Source organism: Magnolia sinica, chromosome 3, assembly GCF_029962835.1.
Source record: "Magnolia sinica isolate HGM2019 chromosome 3, MsV1, whole genome shotgun sequence".
NCBI lineage: Eukaryota > Viridiplantae > Streptophyta > Magnoliopsida > Magnoliales > Magnoliaceae > Magnolia > Magnolia sinica.
The window spans coordinates 118444250-118459316 of record NC_080575.1 but is presented as its reverse complement, the minus strand read 5'-3'; the positions used below and the strand labels follow the sequence as shown (position 1 = coordinate 118459316).

The window sequence follows — 15067 nt, the reverse complement described above, 5'->3', positions numbered from 1 at the left end:
TTTTTTAAAAGGTTTTCGAGCAGCTTCTAAAATATTAAATTGAAAATTTAAAGCTTTATCAAACAATCCATTTTCAAATTAAGAACTGCTCTTTTAGAATAAGCAAATAAGCTCTCATTATGCCAAACAACTCTTCTTTCTAATGGATGCTTATTTGTTCCTTGAATGGGAGAATGAAAAAATGTACTTTTATTTCTATTTATCCTTATTGTTGATGATTGGGCTGCTCAAAGGTCCTCCCTTACATGGGCGATTTCTATTCATCAACAAACATACAGTTTGATTGAATTAGGAAATATCAGTGAGAATTACCATGTGACCCGTTTATTAATCAATTGAGGTTGAAAGAATAACGTAAACTCATGCCTACATCCAATTTGATCGTGGCCCTACCCAGCCCAGCTCGGGTACCCGCAGGGCCTACTAGAGACCATTCATGCCTGTAATTGGCACCTTAATTTTCTGTAGAGAGATGATTCTACCATGCTCCAGTTCCACAGCTTTCATTTCACCTACTCACCTAGGATGGCCTACAACCCAAAACCCACGATTTCAAACCAAGTTGACAATCTTGCTGTAGGTTTAGAGGATCTTGATGAAAAAGACGATCAATCAAAAGCCTACTTAGGTTTATTTCAACACAAGTAATCCAATGGAGTGCAGGGTATGGCATTCTGCCAGACAGAGATTGGGTACTGCAGTGTACAGGCATGACATTGCAGGATTTGACTAGATGGTTTATTCTATCAAGTAAGACCCAACTTTAATAGCGGCCTGCTGAATCAGCGATTTTTTTACGGTGGGCTTTCAATCATCACTGTTTCAGTGATGTGGACCACCTGAGATTTGGATCTGCTTCATTTTTGGGCTCCTACCCTAAAATGAGAAGTGTAAAAACATATCGACAGCATGAATATACAATACATACATCAAGGTGGGCCCGACTGTCATGGCCTGACCAAACTCAGTGTTACTCAACCCTGACCAATTCTGCTCCCATGCCGCCTAGTTTTGCTGGGGACCAACTAGTAGGGCTGCGAATGGTTCTTTCTTCTGTCAGGAGATGAAACCATGGAGTCAGAAGCACTCGTAATACTTCACAGGATACGTCGAAGAGTGATATTCAAATCAGGTTGCCCAAATGCAGGGCCCTAGCATGAATGGTCTGTATAAAAAATCACTCCGTTAGACAATCCTTTCCATTTGATTAGTGAAAAAAAAAGAAGAAGCTGCAGGGAAAACCAATGTTGAGCATAGGATTTGTCTCATGGTTACCGTTGGGGGAAAGATATAACAAGTCCTTTGAGTCGGCTTAAGAGTCAACAGAATTAGTGAAGCAATGGCTCGAACTCATTTGACGCCGAGTCTGGATAAAGCCCAAGTCCATAAGGCGCTGGATGGAGAGACGTGGTTCGGATCGTGTGGCGTCTGGCCCAGCCGTAGCCTGAGCGTCCTAAGCCATGAAGCGAAGCCTCTAAGAGAGGAAATGCACCTCAAGGCCTAATCGAAAGCCTTACAGAGGAAAGCCCAAGCCAACCTAAGATCAGTTGGCCTTAGAACCGCCCAAGCTTTAGTTTGACTGAAAAGTTGAGTCGACCAATAGAGTGGGCGGATATTAGCTGTAAAACTTGTCTCGGTGTGACCATGATAAGAGTCGGCCAAGCTATATCATTTCATATCTGGAAGTTACTTAGTAAAACTCTAGATTTCTACTTGAAATTTTCGAAAGATAAGGATAAAAGATCTCCAAGAATCTGGAAAATATCAGGGATTACGGATCTCATGAGATCCGTAATCTACTCTAATTACAGAAGCCTTACGGGGCGCGATACCATTATAAATACAAAAACCTTTATGGTAAAAGGTATGAAAAATCTCTCGCCCAAAAACTTTTAATCCAAGACCCAGGTTCTGACTTAAGCATTGGAGGGTCCCCTGGTAAAGCCAGGGTCACCTTTTTCTTTCTCTCTATGTAGGTCCAAGGGTCGCTAAGGGCGCGAACCGAAAACAGCATAAACAGTTATATTTCAAAACTTTGATGCCAGTGTACAGTGGACTGGGGACGAGATTTGGATTCGGCAGTGTCCTACTAGTTGGTGCCAGAAAAGCTCTGTAGTCCCCTCCACGGTGTATGTGTTTTATCCATGCTGTCCATCCATTTTCACAGCTCATTTTAGGGCATGAGCATAAAATGAGGGAGATCCGAATCTCAAGTGAACCACACCACAAGAGACAGTAGTGACTGAACACCCACCTTTAAAAAATTCCCTAGGGCCTCTTGAAATGTTTATTTGCCATCCGACCCGTTGATTAAGTCTCACAAACTTAGATGAAGATAAAAACCATAAATATCAGCTTGATCCAAATTTTGTTGTCCCCTTGATGTTTAAATCTACGTCATTTTTTGCTCATGACCTAAAATGAGCTGGTAAAATAGATGGATAAAACACATATATTGATGTATGGTAGGCCCACAGCACTAAGCAGTGATGAGATCCGACTGGGATCCTGTAGTGACCCTCCAATACTGATGTCAGTGCTATGGCCTGTACAATGATGCACGTGTTTTATTCATGCCGACCATCTATTTTACCAGCTCATTTTAGGGCATTATCCCAAAAATGAGGTATATCTAAATCTCAGGTGAACCACACCATAGGAAAAGGTGGTGATTGAATGTCCACCATGAAAAACTTCTCTGGGGCACAAAAGTTTCAGATCAAGCTGGTATATGTGTTTTCCCCTCATATAAGTCTGAATGACCTGATCAACAGGTTGGATGGCAAATGATCATCGAAATGGCTCATCGGAACCTTTTAATGGTAGGTGTTCAATCACCACTGTTTTTGTGTTGTGTGGTTCACCTGAGATTTGGATCTGACTCATTTTGGGCTCGCGCACTGAGATGAACTGGAAAAATGGATGTAGTGGGGATAAAGCACATGCATCATCGTGGAGCCCAAAAGCTTTTCCAGCACCAACCAGTACCGAGATGTTGGTATTGGAGGGGTCACCACCGAATCTGAATCCACCGGGATATCGGCGAGCGGATTGCGTACTAAGTAAAGTACACTCTATGGGGTCCACATGATTTACATATTTTATCCACTCCGTCCATCCATTTTAAAAGATAATTTTAGGGCTCTAGCCCAAAAAATAAATATGTCCAAATCTCAAGTGGGCCTCACCATGGTAAAAAGTGTGAATTCAAATTCTACCGTCGAAAATTTCTTGGGGGCCACAGAAGTTTTGGATCGATCTGTTACTTATTTTTTCCCTTCATCCATCTCTGTGTGATCTTATGAACAGGTTGGATGACAAATAAACATCATTGTGGGCCCTACCATGGTTTCAACCGTGGAAGTCATTATTTCCACTGTTTCCTATGGTGTGGTCGACTTGAGCTTTGGAAGTGTTTAAATTTTCTAGTCGACTATTAAAATGATCTGTAAAAACGGATGGACGGCGTGGATAATACACAAACATTCACGGTAGGCCCAACTGAGTTTACCCAGTACGATAAAAGCGTACTGAGTAACACACTACGCAATCCGATTTCGATCTCGGGACTCCAGGGGTCACTACATCGCCTTGCCACGTGTCCTGTAGAGAGATTGCTCTATCATATTATTACCTATTTACGGCTCTTGGATTCTTACCGTATTAACTCTTCTATCGAGAAAGCCGACTTGAAACCGTACCTCCCTCTTTGCTGCAGATCTCTCAAACGTCAGGATCTTCAAGGTGTGCTTCCGAAAGAGCTTGTCAGGCTTCCCCACCTCCAGAGCATGTAAGAACGTTTCCAGTTATCTTCTCTCAGCATAATTTCACCTCCAAACAAAATGCTTTTCATCTAACCCACCCTCTTCTCCATGTCTTTTACAGCGATCTCTCTCGCAACTATCTCAACGGTTCCATCCCTCCCCAATGGGGTACCTTGCCATTAGTGTACATGTTAGCTTTCCATACTCTTTCCCCTGTTCATTTTAGCAGATGAAAGTTTGGTTTTCTAAAATTAACCAAGGGGAGATGTTTATTGCAGCAACGTTCAGGGAAACCGCTTATCTGGGACAATCCCAAAGGCACTCGGAAACATCTCCACTCTAACAATTCTGTATGTATTTTATCTCACTGTTATTTCCATTATCTTTAAGAGGGACATACAAAATGTTCATCTATGGGTGGATTTGGATGCTTGTAAGTTGTTTAAGTTGTAAGTTACCTGTAACTAATTAATTACAGGTGAAAGTTAGTTACAGGTAATCCTACTTATGTAAGTTGTAAATTATTTATACCTAAATTGGTTTCTGTAATTGATGACTTGTAAGTTATACGTAAGAAGCTATATGTTCCACCAACTAGAACTAGGAGTATGGAATCATTAAAAAAAATCAAATTGACACATTAAAAAAGACTTGGATAAAAAAATATCATTTTGTTGAGCTCGTCTTGATAAATAGTTAAGACAATTCTTAAATTAAACTAATCATCAGGTGGGTCATAAAAGTGGGCCCATATATTTGAAATAAGTGTAATGTGGAACAAAACTAAGACATCATTCTTCACATGTTCTTAGATAATATGATTTTGACTGATATCAAATAAAGAAGAAACTCCATCGTTCAGCAACAGATAGTGTAGAGATGTAAAAAAGAAGTACACAATGGCAGAAATGCTTTAAAGAATACCAGCGTGATCACCGAACCGGTTTACATACACAAATTTTAGAATGGGCTATCACAAATTTTCACAAAAGTAGGTCCAGTTGACATATGATCCATCCATTTGTTTAAAAAATAATAAAGATATATATCAAATAAATGTGGAAAATTAGCAGAAAGAACAGAAAAAGTCCTCAAAAAAAAATCACTTAGATTACAATGGAGGGCTAAAAATTAGTCCAATATGTTTCAGACATTGTGGGCAATATGATGAGTAGACCGTCCTGTTTTTTGGGCCCAAGCCCTAAAATCAGTTGGCAAAACCAATGGATGGCATGGATCAAGCATACAGTACATTACAGCGGGCCCACTATCATGGCCTTGCTTTTTTTTTTTTTTAGCTTGTTAGTACACTTACTGTCAGTTCACACTTCACTGTTAGCCACCCCCACTAGGGAATCGATACCAAGACCTCAGTGTTGAAATGAGGTATCTTTCACTCAGTCTACTACTTGAGCTATGGATCAGGGTGTATGGCCTTGCTTAATTGGGCCACCCCATTTTCAATGAACGTGGATTGTCTGCAACAGCTAGGTGGGGCCCACTGTGATGTTTGTGAATTAAAATTTTGGGTTATTATTGATCATCCACAAAATGCCAAAATCATCCGCAAATTTAGCAAGATGTGATCAATTTGGTCTTCTAATCATTATACAAACAGTTCCCAACAAGAAATATAAAAAATCCACTTACCTCTAGTTTTTAATTTTCCCTAGAATGGCCCTTGGAGCTTTAATCCATTCAGGGACCTTAAATCGTCAGTGTTTAATCTTGTTTTTGTGCACAAGGTCGAAATTGAAGTAAGAAGGGGGAGAAATGTGAAAGAAGAAGAGTGGAAAAAAAAAAAAGAAGCAGATTTGGAGGGATTTTTATAAATAATAATAAAAAAAGGTCGTTGCTCGACCATTACGGGTGCCATTCAAATGTCACACCCGTAATGGCCATTACAGTTCACTTTTCCAGGGTCACGCTATTACGGCAATAACATTAATCATTCCAAATATAAATTAGAATATGAGTTGATATGTAAAACTATATTACATACACAATATATGTATTAGAGTGACACATAGTACCATGTGTTTGAGGAACTAGGAAGTAGCATACTGTGTATATCCTTGGTTGCACATGACCAAACCATCTCAATCTGCTCTCCATAATTTTCTCTTTTGAGTACTATTTACCATGCTGCATCAGGTGACCCTACTGTTAGTTCTATTCTTCGTAATCTTTCCTTCATGTACACTTGCCCATCCTTGCAATATTCAATCTTTGTTCATATTGACTTCTAAGAAAGCAAATATGCATATACATATATAGATGCCATTTGGTTTGACCCGTGGTCTGTGAATTAAAATTTTGGGTTATTTCTTAGAGAGAAAATGAATGCTTGTAGAGGGAGAAAACATTAAAAGTCAACCTCTTTGTATTGTGTTTGTAACTCCAAAAATTTGATCCTCCCTCCCTGCCTTTTATTTTTTTCTACCACCCTAAATCCCAAACTTCAATTATGAAACTCAAGATGACCTCATCTGATTTCTCTTTTGTAAATTACATGTGGCCTCTTTCTGCGTGATGCTGATAGGAATTGAATTTTCAGGATCCTTGAAGCCAACCAGTTTTCTGGACATCTGCCACAAGAGCTTGGGAATCTGACCAACTTAGAGAAAGTGTAATACTTTCTTCATTATATTGGCTTTTGGGTCTTTCTCGAGTTGCCATGTTGTTGGAAACTTCACTTAATTTGACTGATTGACTTCTTCCTCTTCTTCCTTTTTTCCTTTTTTTCTTTTAACAATTGAAGGCAATTTTCTTCAAATGAGTTCACTGGGGAGCTGCCAACGACATTTGCTAAGCTTGCTAAGATGCACGATTTGTAGGAGATTTAACTTTATTTTTCCTCTTACATGTACAAAGTTCATCAATTGCTCAAGAGTCAACACTAGAATGCTTATTTTTGTTTCTTTTTCTTTTCTTTTTTTCACAATGCAGTAGGATAAATGATAACCGCATGAATGGAATGATACCTGATTTTATTCAGAGCTGGACTAACCTCACCAGATTGTAAGCATTTCCGTTCTTCTCAATACATGAGTTTTTAAATGATAGAATTCTTAAACTTATTCCTTATCATATTTCATTTATATTGTCATTGACAGAGAAATGATAGGAAGTGGTTTAAAAGGGCCAATTCCTCCCGGCATTTCTCAGCTTGGAGAATTAACTAATCTGTAAGTAAGATTTTGTTGAGTTCATATTGTTAGTTGTTTTGTGTCACTTGGCAAAAAATGAATGGAATGCTTAATATTCAGGAGGATCGGTGACATAAATGGGACTGGGGTGGCTTTTCCGCAGTTGAATAAAATGATGAGACTAAAAACATTGTAAGTTGAGTGCTTATCATTTTCATTCTCTGAAAGTAATACCAATTCCCATTATCTGGTACTATTGCAGAGCTTACTTTTAGTTCTGTTGCAGGACACTGCGCAACTGTAATATTTCAGATGTGATCCCTTCATATATTTGGCAGTTACCGAGCTTGAGAAAATTGTAAGCCGATTCTTTTAGTAAGACCAAAATTTATCAGAGATGTTGGATTTCACCTTGTCTTACTAGAGCAGTATACTTCTATAGTTCAGAGACTCTTGAAGGAAGAAGATTGATTCAGGATGGTGCCTGTTGTGGTCACGATCAGCTCACAAACTCAATCGCAATGTATTTTGGAATAGATAAATGCAATAATTTTTAAAATAAGCAATTGGATTGGTGAGTTTGAATCTTACAGCACAAGTTGAAAAGCATCACACTGTCAAGCAAGGCAATGCAAATGCAAAGCATCATACCTTTTATGAGCATAGCATCAAACCAGGTGCGAATTGAGCATCACAACCAATCGTTTTTTGAGGAAAGGCTCCCTCAAGCAAAAGGATCTCTCTTTATGCATAGAAACTCTAGTGTCATTCAATCATTCATAAAATAGTCTTTACAAGTCAAAGAAAAAAAACTCTAACTTAATCCCAACCATTTGCTATATCTAACATAACCATCCATTTTAATGAATTATTAAAAATGACTAAGACATCCCCAATTCCCATCACAACAATAGTTTGTAATTCACTCAAAATTCATGTTAGAATTGCATGATCTTGGTGTTACTGACAGATGTCTTAAATCTGTATATATGCTGGTTCGATGACATCAAACTAGCTTTGATGTCATCGAAGCCAGCTCGATGACATCGAAGCAAACTCGATGAAATCGAATTTTTCCGCATTTTTCAGCCCTGGTCGCTAGACAATTTTGGTCCTTCTTCGAGTTCGATGTGATCGAAGGTTTATGCAGATTCGTTTGCAGAAACGCAGATTCTGCGATTTTTTGTTTCCTATTCCGCTTATACTTGTTTCCAAAACTATAAATAGGGCTGTATACGGACTGGGAGGGTATTCTAAGGGGTTCTAAGTATTTCTAAAAGGTTCTAGGGTTTCAAGGGGTGGAGAAAAGGAGAGGTTTGAGGATTACTCAAGCCGGGTAAGTCCTCTATCTTTGTAATCTGTGCTTTTATAGTGGAATTTTTTGTCCTTTGTGCTGTGGTTTTTTCCCAAAAGTTTCCATGTTAAATCTCTTTGTTCCTTTTTGTTTGCTTGGTGCTCTTGGATTGTTATCCTAGAACTAGATCTATGTGATTCCGTAGACCAAATCCCAACACTTGGCCTCATTTTAGAGCTCAGTAGGATTTCAAACTGGAATAAGTCTGTCACGAGGACATGATTTGGTGCCCAAAAAGTGACTCACTAAGACGTCATTCATGTCACTCGTACATCATTGGGATTTGAAGATGGCTATGAAGAACCAGAAAATACAGCAACTCTATGTATTTTTGTCTCTTCCTCTCCCCTAGTCTTTACCATTTTAAGAATATGAAAAAATAAAATGACTTAGCACATTTTCTTTTGAGAGAAACCCCTATTCTTATCTCCTTTTCTGATTTTTTCATGGCAGAGACCTTAGCTTTAACAAACTGACTGGAAATCTTTCAAGCATCTCGCCTAATACATTTTATCTGGAATTTGTGTAAGTGATTTTCTTTTTTTCTATAACTCTTACTGCAACTATTTGTATTATATTACAATAGACCAATGCTCAATCTCAGGAGTAGATGATGCTTCTTTTGATTAGGTACTTAACAAGGAACCTGCTAAGTGGATCTATACCTGACTGGATGTTGAAGTTGGGTCCAAGTACAAGCATGTACGTGTCTATTCTTGATTCTTAAATGCTTGAGGCTGTTGTTCACCACATTCGCATGCACTTTTAATATTTATATAATTTCTCCTAGCATATAATCTCTCTCTCTCTCTCTCTATGCCCTCCCCCCCCCAAAAAAAAATAAAAATACACACACACACACACACAAAATATTAGGCTCTTATAGAGAAATGTTGAGTGTAGCAAACTACCAATTTATGCCAATTGCCTTGCCAGAGCAGAAAATGTGTCTAATATGAAATTACAATGAATTAGCAACCAGCACAATTATCATTTATGCTTCTTTTTTCTTTTCTTTTTTTCCTTTTCTTTTTCACATGAAATATTTAAGTAAACACCAATGGACAAAGATTATCTGAAAATGGATTGAATGCCAACCTACTTTGAATAGGAAATTGTGTATAAAAACTTTATCGTGACCTTGGGAGGGCAAAACCTAATGATTTTTGGAAAAACTCCTTGGTGTAATCTTAATCTCGTAGCACTGTATAATGGATGTATTAAATGTGGAATGGCTTAGTGAAGAAAAGTAGAAAGAAGAGAGGAGGAGAAAAGATGGGATTAGGTTTGGAAGTCCCTGCCACCCTTTTCTTTTACAACCTCAAGTGAAAAACCTAAAATTCCAAAAATATCCTTATTACAATATCATAAGTACACATAAGGTTCGAGAGGAAAATCTATCAGTTCGAGAACCTTTTTTTACAACAAGTAGTGGTGTTAGTACACGTGGGCTGGCTCAGATGCTGGTGCAAAAGGCTTGGGACTCGAGGTAGGTTTTGGGCGGCAGTATCAACGTTCAAAGGTCACGAGTAGACAACACGTATCCTGTGGATAGTGTTGAGATGGCGGCACGACATTGTTCGGAGTATTACCGATATTATCGAAATATCCCTGATATTATCCATATCTCCAGCTTGGCGATATCGATAACTCCAATAACGATATCAATAACACTAGTAGTATAAAATTAAAAAAATAAATTCCAGGTAACGGTGATGTATCATCAAGTATCAACAATATTTTTGACTTCTAAGATGTTGCTTATATTGCCAATGTGTCAATATCGCCAATGAATTACCAATATTTTCAACTGTGTAAATTCCAAGTGTTGCTTGTATCGCCAGTGTATAGGCGATATTTTAATAATATCTCCAATGTATCGATATCGCTAAATATTTGTTTATTAAAAAAAATTCCTTTCAATTTTTTTATGGGTGCATGGTTGTATGTAGTGTTGAAATTATTGACAATAATATCACATTATTGTCGTTATCACAATATGGACAATATCGAGACCACAATCTTTCATTTCCTTTCATGTTGTTGATGAATTCTTAGCGAAATATTGTGTTGTCAATATTTTGAAATATTAATGAATGCGTTGGATAGAAGGTTGGATGGTTTGATGGATTTTGGATGGATAGATTGGATTGATGGGATGGTTGGACTGATTTCTTATAATAGTAGATGCTTTTAATTCCCCATTAAATGAAAACTTACTATGTATGCATTCTTTTTGCAATTTTTTATTCATAAATATGCAAATATGTGTATTTTAACATCTCCCAAAGATTAACTAAAAAAATTCCACCATTTTCCCCATATTTCCCCAAATTTTCAATTATAAAAAATATTATCAACAATATCGATATTGTTTCCATATCCTCGACGAGCAAAACTTGTAGTGATACTAATACTTTGAAAATCGGATGACAATTCAATCTCTTCCTTCATTTGTGATCATGACACGTGGCAGGATTGTTGGGGCACACGTGTTGGGGTGTGTGTGCCCCAACGCATGCACGCACGGACATACTTATTCAAGTTTTTTGTCTCTAAGCGAACTGTTTCAACCCGAATCTCTGAGGACGTTTACTTAGCCCGAGGAAGATGGTTGCTCATCACTTCTTTTACCAAAAGAGATGGAAGAAGGAGAGGAAGGGACCTTGGCTGAACCTTTTATCAACTCTACTAGGACATTGATAGCAGCTGTGAGACCCATATCCTAGCCCGTACTGTTCCATAGGCTTCTGCGGTCCTCCCGATCGAATTTCGGCGACCCGCGATATATAACCGGCAGTTGCGCGTGACCCTGAGTCGTATCCCGTATTCCAGAGTCGGCTCGACCCGAAACTTGTACCCTTACGACCGTGCTGTCGCCGTGGTTTCGATGCCGCGTCTCGGGCGCCGAGGCGATACCCGAGCCTGGAGATGTGGGCCCACGTTCAATTCGAGGAAAACGCCGTGCATTTGCAAAACCTGAGAGAACGTCATATTAATCCCATCAATCCCATCCATCAAGTACACATCACCTCACATGTCAAGTACATGCCCCATCCCCAAGCAACCCCTAAAGTCAACTCTCTCTCTCTCTCTCCACCCATCAAGTACACCCACCATCACTCACTATCCCTCTCCCATCACTTCTCTCCCATCACCTCTCTCTCTCTCATTCTCTCTCTCCATTTTCAAGCAAACCCAAGGAGAGGAGAAAACTCCAACGACCAAGCTCCATGAGAGAGCTTTGTGTGGCCCACCTTCCTACCTCCCATCTCCACCATCCAACCGTCTAATCTCCATCACTCTCCGTTAAAGTCGAAGTTGAGGAGTTGGGATTTCATCGGACCAAGAAGAAACGAAAATGGTGGGTGATTTTGTTTGGATTTTATGATTTGAGGGTCCACATATGGTGGGACCCACTCGATGTATGCATTGTATAGAGGGGCCCATAGTGGCGGGTTTCCTCCACCATCCGATTTCTCTCTCTCTCTCTCTCTCCTTTTTTTGTGTGATGATTGTGTGGCCCACTGTGATATATCCATGCCATCCGGCCGTCCATTTGGACATGCTGGGTAGGGCCGACCATTGATGTATGGGTTTTATCAACACCGTCCATCTGACGGTGGACCCCATCCATATGGGACGCACTTTGATGTTTATATGTTATCCACCCCATCCATGCATGGGACGTGGGGCCCACCTTGATAACGTGCTGAGTGCAGCACGTAGGGGCCACCATGATGTATCTGTTGATCCCAGTTGTCCATCATCTGGATAGTAGGCCAACAACAATTGTTGCTGTATTGCCACAACAAGTTTTGTGGGCACTGATCACGAGGTAAGTGTGATTTCCACACCATCCATCCACCGTCCAGTCCTATGATATATGTGTTCTATCCTTGCTATGGGACCCATGTGATGTAAGGGTTTTATCCAGCTGTCCGTCCAGCGGAGCTGGGACGGTGGGTCCCACTACATCAATGTCAGCAAGTCTGTGGGCCACCATGAGGTATGGGTTTTATCCTAACCGTCCGTCCCTTGCTGGGATGTGGACCCCACCCACGTGGCCCACCTGGAGGTATGTATTGCATCCCACCGTCCAGCAGTGGACGGTGGGGCCCTGATGTATGTATTCCAACCATGCCGTCCATCTGCAGGGGGTCCCACCCTACACGTGTGTCCAGCACCATCTAGGCTACTGGACGGTGGGGCCCCCACCTTGATGTATGTTGCCTGGACGGTGGGACCCCCACCTTGATGTATGTTTTGGATCCACACCCCACATGTGTGGACCACTATGATGTATGTTTTATATCTACGTGGTCCATCTGTGCGGGACCCACATTGGTATATGTATTCTATATTCACGCGCTCCATCTACCAGGATGGTGGGTCCCACTACTGACTGACGTCAGCAAGTTATGTGGGCCATCTGATGTATGGGTTATATACCAACCGTCCATCTATTTTGGCAGTGGATGTGGCCCACCTTGATATACGTATTCTATAGCCACACCGCTGTCTGTTTTGCTGGATAGGCGGGACCCCTTTGATGTATATATTCTATATCTGCACCGTCTATCTAGACGGTGCTGTGTGACACACACCATGCTGTATGTGTTTCAACTGCGCCGTTCATCCATTTTCTGGACGTGGCCCCCACCTTGGTATACGTATTATAGTTGCACCGTCCATCAGTTGGACTCCACTGTGATGTATTTGTTTCATCCACACCGTCCAGATGATCTGGACGGTGTTGGACATGTTTGGGCGGTGCCGTGGGCTCCACCGCAATGTATGTTGTACCCACGTTGCCCATCTGGTGGGGCCCATTTGCTGCATATGCGAGGCCCACCTGTTATGTATATTAGGCCCATGTGATGGGGCCCACCTGTTGTGTATTGAGGCCCATGGGTTGTGTATTAGGCCCATGTCATGCGGCCCATTGTGATGTGTATTAGGCCCATTGGTGCGGCCCATGTGATGTAACCCACATTGATGTATTTATGACCCATTTGCTGAGGCTTACCATGATATGTTTGTGGCCCATGGGACGTGGCCCATTATGATATATTTTCGGCCCATAAGATGTGGCCCACTTGATGTATATGAGACTCATTGGTGCGGTCCACCTATTGTGTATTTATGGCCCTTTTTGGCGTGACCCATTGAGTTGTATTTGAGGCCCATAGTGATGTATATTTGAGGCCCACTTGCAATGTATTGAGGCCCATGGGTTGTGGCCCATTGCGATGTGTATTAGGCTCATGTGATGCGGCCCAATGTGATGTATGAGAGGTGTAGGTAATGAGGCCCATCGTGATGTATATTAGGCCTTTGTGTAAGGCCATGGGCCCACTATATGTTTGGTCCTATGAGGGTCACTCCTTGGGAGTGATGTTGGTTAAATGTTCACATTGATGGACAATGATGGTTAAATGTCCACATTATGACCTTCCCTTAGGCTCTTTTTTTAGGCCGATTATTGATGTTGGTTATCAATACCACTTACGAGTATGTGACAGCATAGCATCATGATACATGCCTATATGCATCATCTGCATGTTTGTTATGAGATTTGGTTGACTATTGCATATGTCATTGGGCAGGTTGTTATGAGACTCCCTGATAGGCAGAGATTGTCTCACATGAGCGCACGGTATGCGTAGGATTGATGCATGACTAGATTGTATGACTCATGCATCTTGCATTGTGTGTTATGATTACTGTACATCCTAGCAAAATCAGGGCCGTAACCTCCACAGGCATATTGTGGATGGTTAGATGGGACACTAGAAATCTATTACTAGCATCGGGCTGCCATAGATGGCCCTGGGTGAAAATCCCTAAACCTCGGAGGCCAGGAGATGCTCCAACGTTGAGACCGAGTGGATACATGAGCGCCCGAGTGCCGAATACCAGCAGGCCACATCTCCCACTGTGTCATGGTCGGTTGGGAAGGGGTGGTGGCCTTACCCGCCCGAGGGTAGTGGGCATAGCTAGGCTGAGTTTGACCAGCTCATGATTGGGTCCGCTATCGACGTGCTTGGTAGATATTGGCTGACTACTGGCCAGGCGGATAGTGAGGTCTCTTCCACTTGCATGGTTGCACGTCCAGTGGGCGGCGATTGCATGTAGAGTGTACTAGACCCCGGTGATGATCCCAGAGATGTACGGTGTTGATATGTGGACTTATTGAGTAGGAGTTGTATACTCAGCATCTTACTCATTCATTCACTATCACTCGGGCTGGTGGTGCGCAACTATTTGTTACGTGTACCTTCGTAATGGCCAAGATTTCGGTTGGGCCGTGCGATTAACCTGAGATCAAGAGTTTACCACATTGAGTCTAACTATCTAAATTAGGTATGAGACTGATTTGGATAGAAGTCCCTTGTGATGGACCCCATAGCCTGTGATACTACGTACTATCATCTCGACTTCACTCCAGCTTAATCATTTCATTCGCACCGCATATTGCATTGCATTCGCAACATTTAGCATTTTGAGTTACTATGTTTCTGCATTTATATGGCCTAGATACGGCTGACGGTATTCGTGAACTCACTAGGAATTGTATATTGCATTGCATCCTTGGCATCTGGTATTTGGCTCTTTATGACTCCTCATTTACATTGCTGATTTGTATTGCGTACTTCGATATCGTGTGATTCATGATCTTGCCAGTATTTCTGATATTGTTGATTATGACATTGTATTGAATACTTGGCACTTACCTTGTGCACACACTTACACCACCCTCGTTGAGCTTGGAGCATGCAGCCATCTTTTAGAGCTTT

General features: G+C 41.0%; 1 protein-coding gene across 7 annotated transcripts in view; it reads left to right on the top strand.

The window, feature by feature from the left end:
- The window catches only part of LOC131240934 (probable LRR receptor-like serine/threonine-protein kinase At1g53420), a 59643-nt gene that overhangs the window by 9853 nt on the left and 34723 nt on the right, over nt 1-15067 (top strand). For 4 of the 7 annotated variants that reach the window (XM_058239490.1, XM_058239486.1, XM_058239492.1 and 1 more), the window contains exons 3-13: nt 3719-3790; nt 3886-3954; nt 4043-4114; nt 6322-6393; nt 6526-6597; nt 6714-6785; nt 6881-6952; nt 7034-7105; nt 7200-7271; nt 8721-8792; nt 8898-8969. In XM_058239490.1, the coding sequence (XP_058095473.1) occupies nt 3719-3790; nt 3886-3954; nt 4043-4114; nt 6322-6393; nt 6526-6597; nt 6714-6785; nt 6881-6952; nt 7034-7105; nt 7200-7271; nt 8721-8792; nt 8898-8969 (789 nt within the window). The remainder of the gene's footprint in view (nt 1-3718; nt 3791-3885; nt 3955-4042; nt 4115-6321; nt 6394-6525; nt 6598-6713; nt 6786-6880; nt 6953-7033; nt 7106-7199; nt 7272-8720; nt 8793-8897; nt 8970-15067) is intronic. The other 3 variants (XM_058239488.1, XM_058239487.1, XM_058239489.1) reach the window with 3 other exon arrangements.